This window comes from Rhyacophila brunnea, unplaced genomic scaffold (genome assembly GCF_057557595.1).
Source record: "Rhyacophila brunnea isolate RB1 unplaced genomic scaffold, BYU_Rbru_1.0 scaffold_3, whole genome shotgun sequence".
In the NCBI taxonomy this organism is placed as follows: Eukaryota; Metazoa; Arthropoda; class Insecta; order Trichoptera; family Rhyacophilidae; genus Rhyacophila; species Rhyacophila brunnea.
In genome coordinates this window covers 23,248,859-23,271,908 of record NW_028232965.1, presented here as the reverse complement: position 1 = coordinate 23,271,908, position 23,050 = coordinate 23,248,859, and the positions used below count along the sequence as shown (strand labels likewise).

The window sequence follows — 23,050 nt, the reverse complement described above, 5'->3', positions numbered from 1 at the left end:
TATTCATTAAAAGTAAAATACATTAAAATATTTGTACAACTTACTAATAATTTTAAAATACATACAGTTTAATAGATTTTTCTTATACAGGTTAAATAAATCTTCCTGTAATTATAAAAAACGTGATATTTAAACACGGTAATCGTGTGTTCTGTTCTAAGTAAGCCGGTAAATGCATACGTTTTAAATGGTATACTTTAAAATCCTGCGAGATTGGCCGCGCGGATAATGGTAAGTGGAGTTTTTGTTGGCCCATCTGTCACGTTTACGGCTTACTGCCAGAACAAACTGGCTACTGGCGAGCAACTGCCCAGATTAAAAATTTCAATAAACCCTGGCGGACTGGAGTGAAAGTTGGGCGGTTAGTTTAGCTTATCATGTTTGTTTTTCATACTTGAAACGAACACTGCTATATTAATGAGAATTTTTTCAATCATGCGCAGTAACACGATGAGATAAGTTTGTATATTATCGAAGTTTCATTGCAGAGTGCTATAAACTTAAACTGGTGTTTTTCTATCACCGTCGTTACCAATCCACCTCTAGACGAAAGCATCTACAAGCAGAGATCATTTTTTTTTTAATTTTCTCATTCAATGGCACCCAATTCAAACATGGTTACAATATGTAACATTGTACGTGTTACAGTTAATCGCAGTACAATTTATTATGAGCTGTCTTACCGGAAAGAGATGGCTGTATAGCACACAGATCAAAAAATTCACGTTGTTCGTGGTGTATTGCAGACAGTAATGTTACAATTTTATCAAATTCAGTAATACCATTAATTTGATATTGATTAGTGTCAAATAGCTGACAATAACGATGTTACTATCATCATCTAACATTTGATGGTTTCGAGTTGAAACTTACCAGAATTATATATGAATATGAAACGATAGGTATAACAGATAGAGTAGCACTATTGAATTTAAAAATACAAGGAAACGAATTATCTCTCGTACAAGTATACGCACCCACAGAAATAGCGAAAGAAGAAGAAAATTACACTTTTTATACAAATGTAAACAAAGCTATTAACCAAGCACATAAAACTTGTATAATGATGGGTGACCTAAATACAAAAATAGGCCAACCCAGACAAGACGAATACTTAGCTGCGAAAGCAAGCGGGTATGGAGAAAGAAACCAGAGAGGCCAGAGATTAACACTTTGGAGGAGGCCTTCACCCGAAGAGGGGTTCTTACAAACCAAACAAACTAATTACATACCATTGTTCAATTTACAAACATTATCTAATAGTATTATATACAAAAATAAAACAATCTTAATATATATAATATGTATTATACAAAAAATATAAAAAAATAATAATACTTAATTAATATTATATAAACTAAAAAATAAGTAGATAATACAACCATATATATATACATAATAGATATATTCATAGGTTATATATATATATATATATATTCATTAGATATAGTCATTTAACTGTCATTTACTTTTGTTTTTAAGAAATAAAAAGGCTTTTTATATTATTATTTATTTATTTATGATACGATATGATTATATTTCTAATTTATATACCTATCAATTTTCTTCTATCTTCCCCATTGTATTGTGGTTGTTATTACGTATTTTCAAGTGTTTTATTTAGACGGCCAAATATTTTCGACACAGCATCTCATGGTGAATTGCGGCCATATGCATACGTACAAATTTCCAGACACGCTACATAATATATCTGTGACGATAAGATGCATCCATAAATTGGGATGTATTTAAAAAAAATCTCAAACCAAAACAGGCTGGACCTCCTTAATGAAATTTGACCAATCACTGTCTACTATTCGTAATCACGTATACGTCATAAATATTGACTCATAGTAGTAGCATAGTATTCCATGCTGGGGATAACGCGTTAGGAAAAACAATTTAATTGGATAAAAGAACACTCAAATATAAATGCAATAGAGTTTTCTAAAAATCTAAACAATACATATTATAATGCAGGATACATAACTCGAAAAACATATTATCGGTAGACAAATATGTATATTTGTTTAATGATATACAAAAGATAGAAAACTTACTTACTAACGTTATTCTATATTATGTAGCTTTAAGTTTAACTGATGTGTCACAACTTTTCTATGCCATATCGTTTCAATATATTAAATAATTATTATCTTTTACGTGAACCATCGTAATTTTCGCTAGTGGGTACTATTTTTACAGCTGCAGCTTATTTGTAGGTAATTTTAGAATTTTCTCAAACTACACTGTCAATTATTTACTCGCGTAGAACCCACGATCCCCAAGTAATAATACGGTCTTAAGAAATGTCGTTAAGTTGACATTGTGCTTATGAGTACGTCGTTCATTTCTTAGTGCACGCTTATGGCTTCCTTTTATTCCCCTGTACCTTCAACCGGCTGCTCCGCATTCACTATTCACCGTTCGTCCCCCCACATCTCAAATTCATAAAGCAACCCCCGTTGCTGGCTGCGATATGTAGACTTAATACACGTTTCGCCGGCAGAAAAAAACTCTGACATGTGACTTTCTATGATAAGGTATAAGCGTAGAAACGAGTAAGAATGGTTGCTGCTAGGTAAAGAGGGTGGAAAAATAAGGGTGGATAGATGGCTTCTTACCTTAGGTCAGTGATATTCGTTTTACACAATGAACCAATGAGGTGTAAAAGTCTATCTATAATATAATAATACTATATACGTACAAACGGCGGATTGATAAATTGAGACCGGCGCGGGAAATTTCTAGTCATCCGAATTCAATCTATACATTGTAATATACGTAAGTGTGTTTAAGGGGGGACATGCTCGTCGAAGGTCAAAATTGAGTTTTTATTGTATTTTCAAACCATGATCCTGGACACTCCTTAAACGTTGTAGATAATTTATTTATATAATTTTGAAGCCTTGTTATCCTTTATAGTTATTTTAAACATTTGATGACTGCATAAAGTATTTTTGTTACATAAAATAGTATTCTTTTAAACCTCTCGCTCTAATGTTTTAGAAAATAGTTATATTTCGGTACATAACTGTGCAGTGATGTTAAGATTTTTTACATTTATTAAATTTTAAACGCATTTATAAAATAAATTAGCATAATTTATTACGAGATAATTTTTGTAAAATATTCACGAAAAAAATTATATTGATAATCTCTGTGATCCCAAATTTGACAAGAATTAGGCATTTTATTATTCAAAAAATTGGCAAGATTAACACATTTGAAGATGATTCTAAAGATATTTATTATAAGCTATGTCTTTGACCATTCAAGTGTGATAAACATCTTATGAATAATGATTGCTTTATAATAATTACTGACCTAAGAATTATTTAGTGTTTTTTTGAAATACGCCATTTCTTTTGTCATTTCCCAGTGGTTAAGCTACAACGTACGGCCGTAGCCATAAATTGACAAACTATAATTTAGGTAGGGAGTAAAATGATGTTGACGCGCGTATTTGAAAAATGTACCGTTTAAAAAAAAATCGGTTAGGTACATGTTCAAACACGCGCGTTAGGATAATTTAACTCCCTACTTTAATTATAGTTTGTCGAATAATAAAATGCCTAATTCTTGTCAAATTTGGGATCACAGAGATTATCAATATAATTTTTTATCGTGAATATTTTACAAAAATTATCTAGTAATAAATTATACTAATGGTTTCATAAATGCGTTTAAAAATTAATAAATGTAAAAAATCTTAACACCACTGCACAGTTATGTACCGAAATATGACTATATTCTAAAACATTAGAGCGAGAGGTTTAAAAGAATACTATTTTATGTAACAAAAATACTTTATGCAGTCATCAAATGTTTAAAATAACTATAAAGGATAATAAGGCTTCAAAATTATATAAATAGATTATCTACAACGTTTAAGGAGTGTCCAGGATCATGGTTTGAAAATACAATAAAAACTCAATTTTGACCTTCGACGAGCATGTCCCCCCTTAAGACAACGATTTATTTTTAATCAATAATACTGTCCTTTTTATTATTAACATCAAATACTCTTATGTGTTCACATGAAACATGATTCTCGAATATTGAACGGTTAGGAAGGCAATAAAAATGTAATATACCCACAATACTCGTACAATCATTCAAGTGTCAAATTTTAAAAATCATTATTACCTATACATACATAATATTATCGAAGTAAATTACTCGGATTTGTTTTTGTTTCACTTGATTTTGCCTGTGGTGCAACTGAATAATAAAATTGTTATTGTCCACATGTCAAGGTTATACGGTTGAAAATGTGGTCGGATAGAGAAAATACAGAAGAAAAATCTGGAATTCGTAAGGATAAGTGAAACGCGTATCGCACACGGCGATTTTCTTAGACACAAATACGGCAATCTTTTCTTCTGAAGATTTAAAAGAGAGCCTAGAAACATTCGAAACGAGTCATACAATAGTTATTAAGTTATACTTCCCACAATCTTAAATAAATTCGTATTTCTCACAAATTGAGTATTTATTACATATAATCCACTACAACTAATTTCAAAGCGGGAATATGATAATCACTCAAATAAATACGCACTTGTACACAAATAAATAAACCACAAATATTATTATGTATCATTACCATGGCCCCCACATCCTGAAGCGGGCCCCCTGGCTAGGATTTTTTGCGAGCCCCCTACCTATCGCTAAAGATAAAGGCAGTGTTATGGTCTACAGTAGCGTTTTCCAAATGGTGTACGCGGTAAAATTAATGTGTATATTTAGTTGTTTTTTTGTATAGTTTAATACTTATATTTGAATAATTATGGAGTTGTCGAGCATTGATACACAATTAAAAATTGTATCGTCCAACCACATTATTTTAAATAATAACATTATCGAAGAAAAAAAGTATATTTTTACTATTAGAGAAAATTTGTGTGTTTATATCACTTATCTGGTCGAATCGCCACACCGGGCCCTTCCTGAGCCCGGACCCCCATGCTAGAGCCTGCCCCCCTTTGTGGGGGCCATGATCATTACTGTCATATTCAATAATAATTATTTTGAACTACATGATGTGATTTTTGGAAAAAGATACATTGAAATTTTTAAAAGCTACGTTGGTAATCGGAATTTATGGTTTTTACTTTATATTTCATCGTAGCCGGCTTCAATATTTGTTAGTACCTCGAATCACCCTAAGCCTGCCAATGCTAGTTAGATAATGATAGTTAGTAACGCACTATATATATTTTTCAGAGATCTACCTGTTGTACAGCGGTAGGTAGGGGGGCCCGCCAAGTTGGCCCGACTCGTGTCCGAAAATTTCTACGTATACGGAAATATATGGGCGTATATTAAAGACTGTCCAACCTCTTTGGGTCGTATAGTACTGACATAAAATGCATGTCTAAATAAAACACGGTTCTTGTCGGTTTACAGGAAACCAGCGGCAAACAAATTTTGAAAATAGCCGATATACTTGATTATTTGTTAGATTGGATTAGGTTAGGTTAGGTTAGGTTTTCATTCTTGAATTCATGAATTTTGTCAAAATCAGCTATGAAAATTGAATTAATGTTCATATTGAATCTAATAAAATTGGAGACTATTACAGTACCTATACGGTCGTCTCTTTCCGGCGAATTGTGCCACGGTGAAATGTTTTTCGTACAATTTACATGTAACCGGCCCGACTAATACGGATTAACAAATTGTATATATTCAATCAAAAATCTTCGCCGTCTCAAAACGTGTTGACCGCATAATAAATACTCGCGTGCAACGCATTATTTATGAGATGTCGTGATATGTGTCGCGTGACCGCAGACATTTTGTGTATTCGGGAAAGTGATTGAGGTCGCCACCTCGTGATTAGCGTCGGAAGCGTTTCAATAAAAGTAAATACTTACCTGCAACACACAAAACCTGATATTAATTTATTTAGCATGCCCGTTAGCGGCGTTAAAAGCCTATTTATGATAAACAGTTTATGTGGAGATAACAATAACAAGATTAGTCTGATTTGTTACAGGTTGTTTACTCCTAAATTTATTACTCATAATCATTAGGTATTGTTATAGGATATTGAATAAGAATAACCTGTTAATAAAATGTTACTGTCACTACAATGATATTAAATTGTATAGATAAGACATACATATAGCGGGTGTTTGTACTATAATTCCATGTATGGCGTGAATATGCGTAAATACATTAATTTCTCAGGACAGTTATTTCTAAGTTTGTCTTTCTTTGGTAACTCAGATTACACTCTCTCAGTAATCCGCCACTCCAAAGAATCAGACAAGTGTCCAATTAGTGAAAGCGGAGGATTATAGTGCATACATACAAAATACGGCAAAAATTAAAACAGGTGTTTCTGGTGAAATTTGTACTAGCAAATTACGGTTTTATTTATAATCAAAATCAAGTATTCACTAAATTATACATATTTATAAACTAAGTTTAATAACTAAATATTTAACAGTAAATCACTTGACACAACCAGTTGTTCAGTGAGGTAGATATTCTTGAATGGCTTAGGATTCCTGGCTTTCCCTCTGACCAAAAGCTTCAGTTTGTGTGTTCCGGTTACATTGAAGCACGGCATAATAATTATTGTGATGCGGTCTTGGGCACTTTCCTCCTTGCTACATTACTTTCTTCGCGATGAATGTACGTTTTACTGAGGAGAAGTTTCCAAAATAAACCCGTCTCATCTGCGTTGTATTTATAACACTTGTACGCGGTGGACTACTGAATTTGACAATCGAATACCGGCGAATTATAGAGCTTGATTTTGTGCTTTCAACTAGTAAAAATAAGATTATAGTAGTTGACGGATAATCGAGCGGCGGATTACTGAGAGTGTACTGTATATGTTTTTGGATGTTTTTAAATTTTAGTAAAATGTTTGTAAATTTTAAAATTAGTAAAATTTAAAAACATCCCTGATTTATCACAGAAAACCAACCATACAAATAACTGCCTTGAGAATAATTGATGTTTTTAGACTTATCAACTAATGCACGGCACATACACGGAATTATAATATGGTTAACAATATATTATTATTATTGTATGGAAGTAAAGCTAGGAACATGATGCCGTGTTATTATTTATTACTCGTTCTAGTTTAGTGAAAAATGGTTTACGAGAATTTGATTTACATGAAAATTGAGTATTATTCTTTATTCAGTGATGAAAATAGATTAAAATCAAGGATATACAAGAAACACCTTATTGATATTATGTATAGTATAAAGGTGTAAGTAGGTACCTTCATATTATTGTAGGTATGACTTATTTAAGATTTTTCGCGGAATCAAAACGATAGTATTGTACTATAATTATAATATCCTAAGGAAATGAAACTAAGAAAATCTTACTCAAATATATCTACAAGTCATTTCGCAATTCAGACTATTTTGTAAAAAAAAACTTCTTATTTGTGCTGTGAAAATGTAAAAGCTATCCGGAGATATAAATACCTTACATTAATGTTACAAGCCTAAAATATGTATCGTACCGCAAAACCAATTTTCAATTGCAGTGTTATTGTTTGCTAGGGTTGAAACATGTATTGTAGCAAACCATGGCGATACACCTGAGAATCATCTAAGTGTGCTTATGTAGAATGATTTATTTACACATATAGTGAACCATTAGTATTTTGATAAACAATCACGTAAAATCGCAAATAATAATAGTTCAGTGAAGAAGGGTGGAGGTAGGCTGCGGAGGTCCGACATAAATAGTGCACACTAAACTTTATCAGTCGTATTTATTTGTTTTCATTGAACTAAGAATACAAAATGCAAATGGTGTTAGTTAGTTTTTAAAATTCAATTGAACTCTACCTTAGCCAAACCATATTAGGAGAGGTTGACTGTAGAGATCTGACAAAAATAATGCAAACTTTGTCACTCATATTTGTTTGTTTTCATAGAATACAAATTCCAGGTGGTTTTTAAAATTCGATTAAAACAGCTTTGTTGACGCCATGTGTCGATTGTCATGTGTCATGTGCCGTGTGTCATGCGTCGTGTGTCGTGTGTCGTGTGTCATGTGTCGTATGTCATGTGTCATGTGCCATGTGTCATGCGTCGTAAGTCATCTGTCGTGTGTCGTGTGTCGTGTGTCGTGTGTCGTGTGTCATGTGCCATGTTTCGTGTGTCATTCGTCGTGTGTCGTGTGTCGTGTGTCATGTGTCGTGTGTCATGTGTCATGTGTCATGTGTCGTGTGTCATTTGTCATGTGTCATGTGTCATGTGTCATGCGTCGTGTGTCATGTGTCGTGTGTCGTGTATCATGCGTCATGTGTCGTGTGTCATGTGTCATGTGTCATGTGTCGTGTGTCATGTTACGTTTGTCATGTGTCGTGTGTCATGTGTAATGTGTCATGTGTCGTGTGTCATGTGTCGTGTGTCGTGTGTCGTGTTTCATGTGTCATGTGTCATGTGTCATGTGCCATGTGTCGTGTATCATGTGTCATGTGTCATGTGTCATGTGACGTGTGTCATGTGTCGTGTGTCGTGTGTCGTATGTCACGTGTCATGTGACGTGTGTCATGTGTCTGTCGTGTGTCATGCGTCGTGTATCATATGTCATGTGTCGTGTGTCATGTGACGTGTGTCATGTGTAATGTGTCGTGTGTCGTGTGTCATGTTTCGTGTGTCGTGTGTCATATGTCGTGTGTCGTGTGTCGTGTGTCATGTGTCGTGTGTCATGCGTCGTGTGTCATGCGTCGTGTGTCATGTGTCATGCGTCGTGTGTCATGTGTCATGTGTCATGTGTCGTGTGTCGTGTGTCGTGTGTTGTGTGTCATCTGTCGTGTGTCGTGTGTCATGCGTCGTGTATCATATGTCATGTGTCGTGTGTCATGTGAAGTGTGTCATGTGTAATGTGTCATGTGTCGTTTGTCATGTGTCATATGTCGTGTGTCGTATGTCATGTTTTATGCGTCGTGTGTCATGTGTCGTGTGTCGTGTGCCATGCGTCGTGTGTCATGTATCGTGTGTCGTGTATCATGCGTCATGTGTCGTGTGTCATGTGTCGTGTGTCATGTTACGTTTGTCATGTGTCGTGTGTCGTGTTTCATGTGTCATGTGCCATGTGTCATGTGCCATGTGTCGTGTATCATATGTCATGTGTCATGTGACGTGTGTCATGTATCGTGTGTTGTGTGTCGTGTGTCGTGTGTGGTGTGTCATGTGACGTGTGTCATGTGTCGTGTGTCTTGTGTCATCTGTCGTGTGTCATGCGTCGTGTATCATATGTCATGTGTCGTGTGTCATGTGACGTGTGTCATGTGTAATGTGTCGTGTGTCGTGTGTCATGTGTCGTGTGTCGTGTGTCATATGTCGTGTGTCGTGTGTCGTGTGTCATCTGTCATGTGTCGTGTGTCATGCGTCGTGTGTCATGCGTCGTGTGTCGTGTGTCATGTGTCATGTGTCGTGTGTCATGTGTCGTGTGTCATGTGTCGTGTGTCGTGTGTCATGTGACGTGTGTCGTGTGTCGTGTGTCATCTGTCGTGTGTTGTGTGTCATGCGTCGTGTATCATATGTCATGTGTCGTGTGTCATGTGAAGTGTGTCATGTGAAGTGTGTCATGTGTAATGTGTCATGTGTCGTGTGTCATGTGTCGTTTGTCATGTGTCGTGTGTCATGTGTCGTGTGTCGTATGTCGTGTGTCATGTGTCATATGTCGTGTGTCGTATGTCATGTTTTATGCGTCGTGTGTCATGTGTCGTGTGTCGTGTGTCGTGTGTCGTGTGTCATGTGACATGTGTTGTATGTCATGTTTTATGCGTCGTGTGTCATGTGTCGTGTGTCATGTGTCGTGTGTCATGTGTCGTGTGTCGTGTGTCATGTTTCATGTTTCATGTGTTATGTGTCTTGTGTCATGTGTCAATCCATCTGTCAATCCACGAAAACGGAAAAATTAGGTCAAGGTAGACGAAAATAAGTGATGACTACATTCATAATAATCTTATTAGTCGGTAATATTATGTAAATACGTCTGTAAAATATTATGTCACCTCTCGGAGCCGCCGGTACCTGGCACTTGAACTTGAAAGTGAACTGTATTTGTTATAAATAAGTTATCTCATAAGTCGTAAATTATTAAAAATTTCACAGTACCTAGGCATTGAAAACATTTAAGTAAAAACTGTGATCATGATACTTATAGTAGTTTGAAGACTTGACTTGCTGTTTTTTTTTTTTTTTAATAAATGTGTACTTAGTGTGGTTAGTGGTTATCGTCATTTCATTTATACACCTACCTATATATGCAACCTACACTGTTTTTGGATTAACCATAATACTAAAACTACTGCCATATGCATAATATATATAGTATAGAAACCAATCTGGGTGATTCTATAGAAAAATGCTACTAAATAAAATAATTTAAGCCAAGGAGGATCCTAAGAATCGATAATTTTGAGCACATTGCACTACCCGCTATTTTTATTTTTCAAATGGGACGAACCGTTCTACGAACATGCCGATGGCATGGTACAATTATTGCATTTTCAATCAATCCCTGATTCGGTCTTGGTTTTATTGAAGAACTCAGAACAATTTTTGGTGGGTTATAAGAAAAAAATTTAAAACCTCAATAAAAAAAATTACCACTAATATCGCCTGGCAACATCGACATTATATATCTTTGTGACCCCTAGAACCTATTAAATTGTCAGAATGCGTTCCGCATATTATGTATACGAAAAGTCTATGGGATCCTGGATTAACTAGCGAAAAATTATTCAACTACGATGCCAGCTAAGAAATAAACCACTCAATGGTAGTGCCAGTGAAAGAATGACATCTTCGTGATTACTAACTATACAGGCGGCTCCGATCGGATACGGCGGCACCGACTATCAAGGTATCCATGGAAATAAGCCGAACCGAATGGTTCATGACGGTCTCACCTTACGCCGAAACCGTTTATTGCCGTAATAAAACTTGTCGAGTGTTCACCCACTTATCTGCGGATTTGTATATACGGGTGCCGCCGTGTTCCATTTTGCTCCATTCAAATAACGGTGTTTGTACATGCGCATCTATTTGAAACAAGTATTCCTTATATTAAAACAGAAAAATATTTTTTCTCTATGGTCAGTTTTTGATGTCTATGGGCACTTAACTGTCAAATAAATGACAATTTTTCACATTTTGCTGCTAGATATCCCTAGTGGTCCATATATTTTGAACTCGCTATTACATTTATTTTCATATTATTTCTTTTATTTTTCGATTAATACTACATTATAGCCGGATAATCCGAATGCCGAATAAACGTTATTGAATAAATAATCATTACAATATAAACAAATGAAAGTAAATGGTTATCGTGATAGTATACCTATCTACCATATAATTATTATGCATAAATCGATTCCAGCATAATCATGTGAATTGAGTTGTTCAAAATATTATATTACTTGTATTTATTTGATTTCATGAATCTGCGTCTGATGTGTATTTACTAACGAGACTCTTAAATTTGAAAGCGTCGCCGCTTTTACGAAATTTGCGGCATTGTAGATTAGCTTTATCTACGAAAGCAAAGTTTTGTACCTATAAATAAAGCATTCATGATTGAATAAAATGAAGCACCAATTATAGAATCAATTGTAAAATAGATAGTACCATTAGACATTAATCAAAATAATACACTGAATCATTATGAAATACGGAAGAAAACAAGTACCTATGACAATTATCAACAAACGCGGGCTGTCAGTTGCGATCTGTCAAAAATGGACTCTGCCGAATTTAGCAATCGGTTCGCTAAACTTATGGTAGAGGGGCATTAGGTGTTCGGGTTCGGCGAGATGCTTATGTACTAAATTTGGATGAACGCAATTATACGGGCGTATTATATATCTGGCGTAAAATCGCATTCGAAAATTTTGGATGAACACCCTATAACCGATCGGAGCCGGCGGCAGCGAACCTGAAAACCCTGCCTAACCTAACCATAATAGGTAAAAAATAATTTTCTATCTATAAAATATCGAAAATCATGTATGCTTTAATGGCATAATTTTAGATATTTTTAGATGGAAGAATATTTTTTTAATCTAATATCCATTATGGTCTGCTTTTAAAAACTAACCAATACCATCTGCAATTTGTATTCTTAATTCAATGAAAACGAATAAGTAAGACTGACAAGGTTTAGTGTGCACTACGTATGTCAAATCTCCACAACCTACCTCCACCCTTCACTACCGTTATGTTTGTATATCATCTTAAGAATAGAAGTTTTTTTTAAGTTTTAAAAGTAATTAATCAATTTTTGCTATAGTTTCAATATGTTTAAACCACTATAGGTGAATTAATATTATTAACTTCCTTTAGGTAGGTACTATAATTTGTTGATGGAAAGACATGCTATTTAAAAGAGATAAGCGTACTCGATTTTTAGCAGCATCTGACCTGGATTTACCATAGGAGTAAAGGACTGTCCAGGGTCCTTAATTGGCTGGGGCTCCGGGGCATGAAAAATAAATAAATTCACACGAAAAGTCTATTTACAGGTTGCTACAAATTAAATTCATTGATTAAATTTCAATTTAAAATATGTTAATAAAATAATATGATTAACTTGTACTAGGTATCAACTGTTTTTCTTAGTGGAAATACAAGATAATAGTTAAATTATTATTATTATAATCATGTGTGTTAAATATTTTTATTTACAGTTAATTTTATACATGATATTATTATAAAATACTAAAATAAATAAAATTTAAAATATACTTCAGTGATAATGAATGACCTTGGTTTCTATACATTCAAATAAATTACCTTTCCATATTGGATTGATGGTGATTTAGTAATATTATTATAATACAATTAATTATGTCGACAAATGCTTCTTTGAATTTTCAGTTTTACTAATACGTTACATAGATAGGGTATACAATAATTAATAAAAACGGGGTAGGTGAAGAAGTATATTATGATTTACTGATCAAATAAAGTTCCTTATAGGATATTTAGGCGTTTAATAATATGATTTCATATAATCCAAGTTATGTCGACAAAGGCTTGCTTGAATTGTTTTATTGTTTTAAGAGAGTAGTTATGTAATAAATAAAAATAGGCGTGGGTAAAGAGTATATTATTAAGATTTACTTAAACAAATATATATTTTAGGACAATATTATTTAGGAATTTAAATCCTAAATGCATTACTTTATGATATAAATTAATAACTATAAAATTTTGATTTTAATATTTCAAAACAAAGTTACATATTATATTACACTGAGAATTATATAGAGAATTAATAATATATATCGAGAGACAATAATAATGATAAACGAGTAAAACAAAATAAGTGACAAAAGGTGTAAAATTACACGTATAAGTACATATATATATAAATCAATAAAATTAAATAAGTATACAGGTACCTGCCTAATAATTATCATCCTTCAAATGATTTCAAAATATATGTCATAAGTACATAGTATCTTTTATAAAAGAAAATAGGTAGTCCTAGACACTTTTTATTTGTAAAATAATAAGCGAAGCAAAAGTTTTTTTATGAAAATGTTATTATAATATATGTTTTCTTTATTTTTCAGATTTCTAAGAAGAGTGGATTGCTGAAATTTAAGTGTATATTTACGAATAAAAAACTACTTACTACCATAAATTGCATACCTATAGCATAAAATTCGTAAGTGAAAATCTAAAATACGTTTTTGTGCCATAAAATTAATTTCTACACACAAATTGTACCTAGTACCTATAACAGTGCTTGAGTAAAAATAATTTAAAGATGTTGAAGTTTATAAATTTTTGTTGTGACATTATCTGATTAGTAGTGAAAAACTAATGTGACAAAAAACTGTGAATATGCGTTGGGTTCTTCTTCTTGGGTTTGCCCTTTTAATTGCTTTCGTGAGTGGATCTGATCCTGAGGACGATGAAGAAGGTATGTATCATTATTTTATATACCTAGATATTGGTATAAAGTTCATCGATCAAATATTACTTAATGAACATAATCATATAATGTATTTTAGCATGGTAAATTCCTATTTTTATTAATTATAATTTTTTATTTTGTGATTTTATTTTTAATATGCCCGTTCCTAAAATCACCCACTCCTTCATAATTATAATGAAGGTTGTATTAACATTTTTTTGTTTTTACGAAAAATGGATGTTGGCCTCTTGCTCAACATATTAGGTCAATACTCTATTCCAAACAAAGATTGAAAAAAACTGTGAATTTTACAGACTCGGGATTTGAACCCGGAACCCACTACATTATAAGCCGAAACGGGAACCGCTCGGCCATTGTGGGCGTATTTTTACTAGCCTGTAAATATAACAATATATTTATTATTCAAGATATGCAAGATTTAAAAATAGGTATATAATATACTACTTGTATAAAAACTTCTATTCCTCTAATAATCCTCATATTCAGTTTTAAATTGGTATAAATTTGTGGGTGCATTATTACTAGAACGTAACATACTAATATATTAATCAGCCAATGCATTATTTTAAGTGTATGTGATACGTCGACTTTGAAAACTATCACCATTACATTATATTTGCTTAGAATGATTTACATAATTGAATCTATTGCATCGCGATTCCCATAAACTCGACTGACTTTACTGTACGGTACAATGAAGAAAAGCAACATATAATTGAATCATCGGGTATTAAAAATATAGATCTATCCCGTTGATAGTAGATACTATAATTAATATAATGGTACTACTTTTGATACTTCATGACATTTCAATAATATGATTTATATTCAGTGGTTTACACGGTCAAAAAAAAATTATGAATCAAACCTATAAAAATCCCTCATTTTATTTATCTACTAAATATAGTAAAAGTTTTAAAAGCTTATTTTTAACGGTTTGGGATATATAGGCAAGTATACTTATATAATATCTCAATTTTTACATATTTGGACCCATATGTTGGCCTATTATATAGATACAATCACATTTTAGGGGTAACTAAAAAAAATAACTATAAGTATTTCTCTTATTAATATGAAAGATTAGTACTATTAGTATACGTTATGAATTATAATAGATTTAATTTCTAATTATCACAAATATAATTGATTTTAGAAGTTAGTATGTCAATATTTGCTTGAATATTCCAATTTCCCCACCGTTCCACCGCGTCTATTCGTATAAGTTAGATTTTAATGTTCAATATAAATAAACAACGTTAGTAGGGGTGTTTTTTTGCTTAGATAGAACTTACGAAAGAGTTAACTGTCAAACCGAGCTGTGATAGTGCGCTCACTTTTTGACATTTATGATCAGTATACTAGTTTGGTAAGTCATCACGCACATAGTCAAGCTTGAACAATGCTACCAATTTATCCAAAATTACTTTGAAAAATAGTCGATTCGTGTTATTTATAGACGTTGTTTTGCCTCGAAATTGCATTCAGCGATGAGTTTCATTTTTTGGCTTAACGGGTTTGCTAATAAACAAAATTGCCGCATATCCAGCAGACTAATCCAAAAAAACCCTACATACTCCATTATATCCACAAAAATGCACCGTTTTGTGCGGTTTACACGCTGGTCGCATCATCGGACCTTATTTTTTCAAAAATGACGCCGAAGCTCGCGTGAATGAAGATTGTGACCGGACCATGATCAATGGTTTTTTTTAAATGTGGATGACATTGATCCGAATGAGATGTAGCTTCAATAATATGGCGATACGTGCCTGTTTATTTTCGTGTCAAAATTGGACGCCCAGAATACGCTTCGTCAAGAACGCCGGGTGGCCATATTACCAAAATTATTTTCAATTAAATTCGAATAAAAAAAATCATTAATACCTAGTTAATTTTTCGTTCTATTTTTTACAATTTCAAGTAATATCGGACTTTAAAAAAATACCTTGATAATTAACAATCATCATATTATTATCAATAGACTTTTTAGTCATTACTGAAATGGGGTATAAAATAGCATACACTAGGAAACATTATTGTAAATTTCAATGAAGGTCCGACATATTTTATTTTGGGGATGTTTTATGATAATATCCAGGATAATACAGCAATTTATCTTGACTAGGCTTTTTCACATTTTTTTGTTTGCTTTGGACATGCAAAAAGTTTTCGTGGGAGCGATAAATTTTAATTTAGCTTGTAAGCGATATGCGATAACGCTTTATAAATTGCCCATCCACCTGTGTAAATAATATTTTTCTCACAAAAATATTCAGCAGAGTCAAATAACTTACTGCCAAATCGCATAACTTTCCCCGCAAGAGGAATTCATCTCAAATCTTTTGTGACAAGCTTTCACTGAATGCGTGTAACAGGTGCTTTGCTTTTTTGTCGTAAAAATATTTGTCTTGTTTTGTGGACAACAATTCACTTTTATTATCTAAAATAATGGACATTTTGTTTAAAATATAAGTTATTTTAATGTGTCCAGCCTGTAATATTATGTGTATTTTCCTTTCCATTTTGCATTACTTATTATAATATTTATACTACACTAATGTTAATGCATATTTACACAACATTCAACGTCTTGGATCAGGTGCGCAAACATAAAAATGGTATAGACCCCTTATTTCAAAAAAACCTCCATAATTTATTATTGATTTTAATGGCGGTAGAAGGGCGTGAACTTTACCAGGTGCAACTCACTCCCGTATTTTCCTCGCCTAGTACATAAGGCTCCTCGTCGTTTCAACCGCGCTCCCGAAATTTTAGGGTACATTCCCCATACCGAGACACTCCACACTATGATGAACATCTGGTCTACAGCTATAACTACGGGTGCTTCCACAATTATCGAATACGTATGGTCCAACGATCATAATTATTGCGATCGTTAATGTCCGTTTGTGTCATTCGCGCTAGCTTGTCTTTTAGACACGCCGTGTTAGAATATTAAATCAAACATTAAATGCTTTAGATGGTTGCTCTAATCCTCTAATGTAATTCATGATATCCACTGACACTGACTTGCATGTCGTAAAATGCCGAAAGGAGAGAGGCCGGCCCGTTGAGAAGACTATTCGACCGTCAAATCATCCGCTTTACAATCCTCAGTCAAGAGATTCTAAGGAAGAAGAAAATTAAATAATATTCCATTCACCTAAATAATTTGCGTTTTTTTTTTCGTTCCTATGGTGGGTTGGATCCAGACCCGAAAACCCCAAGTTGTGTGCACGCTTGTCTTAGATCATACCTTGGAACGGAATAGGTACCTACACATTATATATTATATTTATTTATGATAATACTGATGAGTAAGTATTACAAGATTTTTGTTTGACACTTATATGTTCTGAAAGAGAGAATTATATTAAAACGACAGTCTGCCAAAAATAGTCGTCAAGAGGCATCTCTAATGCCTCGTTTTACGTGCTGTATATATGTCAGCTGTTATCTGCATCTCTTGGATAGAGTTTGGATGTAGATACATTAAACTTCATATGGGATTTAGAAAGTACCACATCACGTTATCTGAATTGGTAAGGGTGTGGTTTTTTATGTGGGTATACTGAAAAGCTGTTCAGTCGCCATTGCCAATACGCATATGTAACGAGGGAAAGTCGGGAAATTGGAGGTGCTTCATATCGCTTTACCTCCAGATACCTTGAGTTATATAAAACATCAATGTTTAACTCATAAATATAATATGCAAATGAATGAAATTCGATGATAGTACATAATACAAGCTAATTTAATAGCACACTACAAAAATAAATTAAATAACCCACAGTAGTTACATAATTATACGTAAATCATTTTTATGACTGTTTATATTATTATCAGTGTATTAGTGCTAAATAAAAATATTCCGGGTCAATATTTCAATGTTAATAATATTAATATGAAATATATAAAATGCAACATATTTTTTCATAGTCTTTTCGGAATTGGACTGGCTAATTGTTTCTCTACTCGTCTAATTTTCAGATTATTTGGTAGATATGAATATAAATAAATAGGCACCTATTTAAATTCTCGATTTTTTCCCAAATTAAATTTAACAAACTGGCATCGAGTGAATTAGGGCGCCTGCATAGTATTTTCAAAAGTGATCTACCAAGTGTTCAATCAATGTGTGCTACCAACGCTCACGTATGCGTATAAAGCATGAACTCTTAATGTAAGAGAAATAAGAAAATACGAGTAGAGCAACGTGACACGTGAAGGTACATGTTGTATATTACGCGTAAAGATCACTAAAGAAACCAATGGATAAAGCAGGAGACATGAGAACGCGATGTGATAGAAGGGCTATATACCTACATACGGCTGATATAATAAATCGATAATACGAGTATATTCAAAGATCGTCCATGCGTTGAATAAGTTGTTAACTATATTAACCGTGGGGTCCATTTCAAGCACATAATATTAATATGTTTAGTGACGTATGGATCCAAATATATTATATTTTTTTCTATCCTCAAGTGGGTCCTCCTTGTGTGCGCGCCTGAATGACCTTTATATGATGAAATAATAATAATTGTCCAATCGCTAATAAGTGAAAAAAAAAACACTTAATTCAGCATAATTTGAATGAAGTTATGATAGTATTTACAAGTGGGAAATATAATATAATACTTCACTTACCCTCAGTTAAAAGTATTTACATTGAACTGATTTTTTAAATGCTAAGGTACCTAAATAGCTACTATAAAAAAATATTGGCTAATATTACTATATTTGACTCGTTTGTTACTCTATATCGTATATTACTGATTTCTCTATAATATTATAATAATATGTGATTATAATAATATGTCAAATAGATAACGATAAAATTAGTATGATGATAATTTGCTTGAAGGACTAGTGATAGTTGGGGTTAAATCAGGGAACTCAGAAATAATGGAAACTGAAATACCTAACGGGTGTGGAGAAGCAGGCAACCGATCTCGAGCGTGGAAGAATCGGGATAAACTTAAATACGTGTCAAGAATACGTCATACGTCGAATACTGAAAACTGCTCTAGATTTATGCGTTGACGCTCATTTAATATTGGTGTATTGAAGGTTGCAACACACACTATTGCACGTCTACATGTAAATTGTACGTAAAACATTTCACCTTAGGACAGTTCGCCATGAGCTTTCTCTCAGAAAGAGATGACCGTATACTAGTGGTGAAGGGTGGAGGTAGGCTATTAAGATCTGACCTAAATAGTGCACATTAAACTTTGTTATTCATACGTAGGTATTTGTTTTTATTGAACTAATACTACAATTTACAGATGGCGTTGGTTAGTTATTAAAAATCAATTAAGCCCTGCTTAAACTCTATAATGCGCGGAGCATTTTCGTAGGACACTCACACATTCAAAACCCTACGTCAAAATGTAGTATATTGGAATATAGCCATCGGAATTCTATTTATTAATCTGTACTGTGGATTAAATATATCTAATATATCTATCACGTGTATTAATAAAGAGATGAACTTACTATAGCAACTCAAGCATTCGTGATTTAATTGATCAATGCCTAATTAAATACCCTGATACATTTCTTCGCACTTCCGTGGAAAGAGCAATTGAATGAACGAAAATGTCAACGGTGTGGGTTGCTCAAAGCATTCCATTTCCATGCATTCGACTGAGCTTCGAGTCACCAAACTAAATCGCTACTACGCGTCAACTCGTATAACTATGGCCAATGATGTCTTTCAAATTTTCTAACAACGGGTTCGCAAATGAATTTCGATGCAAATTTTTCAAGTTAGACTGACCGGATTAGCGACAGTTTTAGGTATTTTGAGTCTACAGAACTTAACGTATAATGATGTTATGACTTCATGATGAAATTGGATAAAAACAATAAAGTGTTTGGTCAATATTCAGAGGGATTCATATAATCTTTTGAATAATGTAGCGATCCATAAAAAAATGTACACTTACCTTTGGGTAACGATGTTTCCTTGTATAAAACATCAAATTAGATATTTGTCTTCAATTAATAAAAAGCAAGATTTAATACGATAATATTTTTATAAACATACATAATTTACATCGTCTTACATATATACATATTAGAAAAAATAGTACCATTCGGTGTAAATATTTTTACATTTTTTTCTTTAACCTATGTACGAGTATGTTTCATAGTATTTACAGAAATATGTTGCATACGAGTATACAGGTCGTTTGATAAACAAAACCTGCGTTTTTTTTAAATGGATGTTTTTTGGGTTTTGTGGGATACACCGCCAATATTAATTATTCACGCTTACCATGCTCACAATAAATGTTTTTAACGATAAATCTGATGTCATTTATACATAAAGTAAAATATGTTTTTATTTGTGAATATACTGCAGGCGAAAGAATAAAACAATGTCACAAAACAGTCAAATAGTGAACGAGAATTACCAAACATACATAATATGTAATGATCGATAGAAAGAATATAATTAATCGCCGATTAATGAAAGGCCACATTTTCATTTTCTTTCATTAGAAGTTTGCCTTTTGTCAAATACATACACACTTCTGTATCAAATTTTTAAAACGGATTCTACATTTGACATAAATCAACCGGCTCGTGCAAATCGACTGACTGACATCACTAGCGTTAACTCGTATATAGTCGTCGAGTCGGGCGGTACGCATTGGGGCGTTTTGATCCAGCTGAAGAGTGACAGACATGGTAAAGGCGTCGCCCTTCATTAACTAAAATGTCCACCGAACCTATGCGAATGAGCCAAATGTTGTCAACTCTGTATTCGTCTGTTATGCACTATATCAAATTCAAATACCTTAGCACTAAAATCGTCGTAGATTTGCGCAGTGACGTCCCTAGTCAAAGTGCCACCCTTAAGGGCCCACATGCAAGGGACCATCAAAAAAATACTACCTTATTCTTACGTCAATGATTATTATAAAACAATCATTATTCGTAGAATGTTTTATCACATTTGAATGCTCAATAACATAGCTTATAATCAGTATCTTTAGAATTATCTTCAAATGTGGTAATTTCGCCCATTTTTGAATAATAAAATGCCTAATTCTTGTAAAATTTGGGATCACAGAGATTATAAATATAATTTGTTATCGTAAATCTACATAATTCACTATAATAATGTCAACATAAATTTTACTAATGGTTTTATGAATGAGTTTAAAAATTAATAAATCTAAAAAATCTTAACACCACTGCACATGGATGTACTGAAATATTACTATATTCTAAAACATTAGATCGAGAGGTTTAAAAGAATACTATTTTATGTAATAAAAATACTTTATGCAGTCATCAAATGTTTAAAATAAATACAAAGGATAATAAGGCTTCTAAATTATATAAATAGATTATCTACAATGTTTAAGGAATGTTCAGGCTAATGCTTTGAAAATACCATAAAATCTCCATTTTTACCTACGTTGGGCATGTAGGCCGGTTAAGCAAACATAGAATGCAAATCATTCGCGCACAGGGAACACACTTATTAGTCTGTTCTGTGTTTCGCGCATCTATCAAAATTTAACTTACGCATTAACGCATAAACACAATAACACTGTACCTTAACATGAAATAGAATATACTTTTAATCTCCCTGAGTATTATTCAATAGCTATAGTGATTTCTTCTTTACCTTGGTCATGATTAAGGATCGCGACCATTCGCGACCGACATAAGTTTTATGATCATTTTCCTAAACATAGGTTACGATTCTCTTAAAAGTAAATGTGTATTTTTCTATAATCAAAGGTGTAATTTTTCATTCTATGTAGGTAGGTATTTCCTGTTTTCATCGTAACACACAGATATGAGAAATTGGGAGAGATCCAAATAAATCGCGAAGGGTATTGCGCATTAAATACGACAGGTAATAAATAAATATAGGTGGCTCTCATAGTGCAGTGCATAAAGCGCTGGCCTTCTATCCGGGAGCTCTCAAAGCCTGGGTATTTGTGATTGTTCAAAATTACTAACAACCACCTTGTACGAAAAAGCAAAGAGATGGTTATTAATAAGTTTAAAAAAATGTATACTGATTCGATTTGATTGTTTTAAAGCAATACAAACTATGATTAAGTCTAGGCGAGCGCTTCTCTACCCGCACCTCACCCCAGCATTCCACTACCGCTGTCTTACCACTTTACATACATAATCGCGATTCAGTTTTATTATTACATATATTCGACGAAGATAGTGGAATCGACTACGGTTGCATGTAGGCGCGTGCACCTCTACCGGCACCTCATCTCACCACTCCCCGACTGCTATCTTTACATACCCATGATAATACTGCAGCAAGTGCATTATTATCACAAACATCTTTTTTTGATATCATTTTGTTTCAGTTTAATCAATATTTCATGGCCAGTAGTTTTTAAACCCAAAATTTAACGATATTATGTCGATATTATCGAAATAGTCAAAACACTGATAAAAATTAAATATTTCGGAATCACCATCAAGTACCTACTTAAATATTATTAATGACTGCTAATAATCAAAAGAAAAAATATTGACGCGATTTTTAAATTATGTAAGTACCTATGAATATTATATATAAGTGCCAAAATACCTAAATCTCTGCGTCACTATTAAACCGTTTATTCATGTCTAGTAGTGCCCTAACATTAAACACTGATAACATTTCTTGAATACATACATAAATAATACTGTTTCCATCTATCTATATCACAATATGCTGACGTCGAATGCTAACCAATGCAAAGTCATTAAATATTAATTGGCATCTTCACGGTTCTGTATTGAGACCCAAACCATTTCCACATTTGGTGAGATAGCACAACATTCACGGAAGTCTTTGGATTTTTGCCGAAAGCACGCTAAAAATAAAATATCTCCCGGCCACATTGTTTCATTGGTTCATATTTAGGGTGAGGGAACACATGTGATTTGCCATAAAAATAAATTTAGAATTTGTTTATTTTTCGTGGCCCTAATTATTCTGGAATCGCGCAGCAATATGCGGATTTGTGGCTTTGACCGTAAAACCAGATGGTTGCGATCTCTAATAAATTACGCGTGTCGTTTTAATTTGGATAAATAAAATTCGCGTGAT

The 23,050-nt window shown here is 33.2% G+C and overlaps 1 protein-coding gene across 1 annotated transcript in view; it reads left to right on the top strand.

The window, feature by feature from the left end:
* Positions 1-23,050, top strand: part of LOC147068085 (netrin receptor UNC5C-like) — a 278,146-nt gene that overhangs the window by 52,955 nt on the left and 202,141 nt on the right. Inside the window, exon 2 of the mRNA XM_085953343.1 lies at positions 13,583-13,935. Within this exon, the coding sequence (XP_085809469.1) occupies positions 13,857-13,935 (79 nt within the window). The 5' untranslated portion in view covers positions 13,583-13,856. The remainder of the gene's footprint in view (positions 1-13,582; positions 13,936-23,050) is intronic.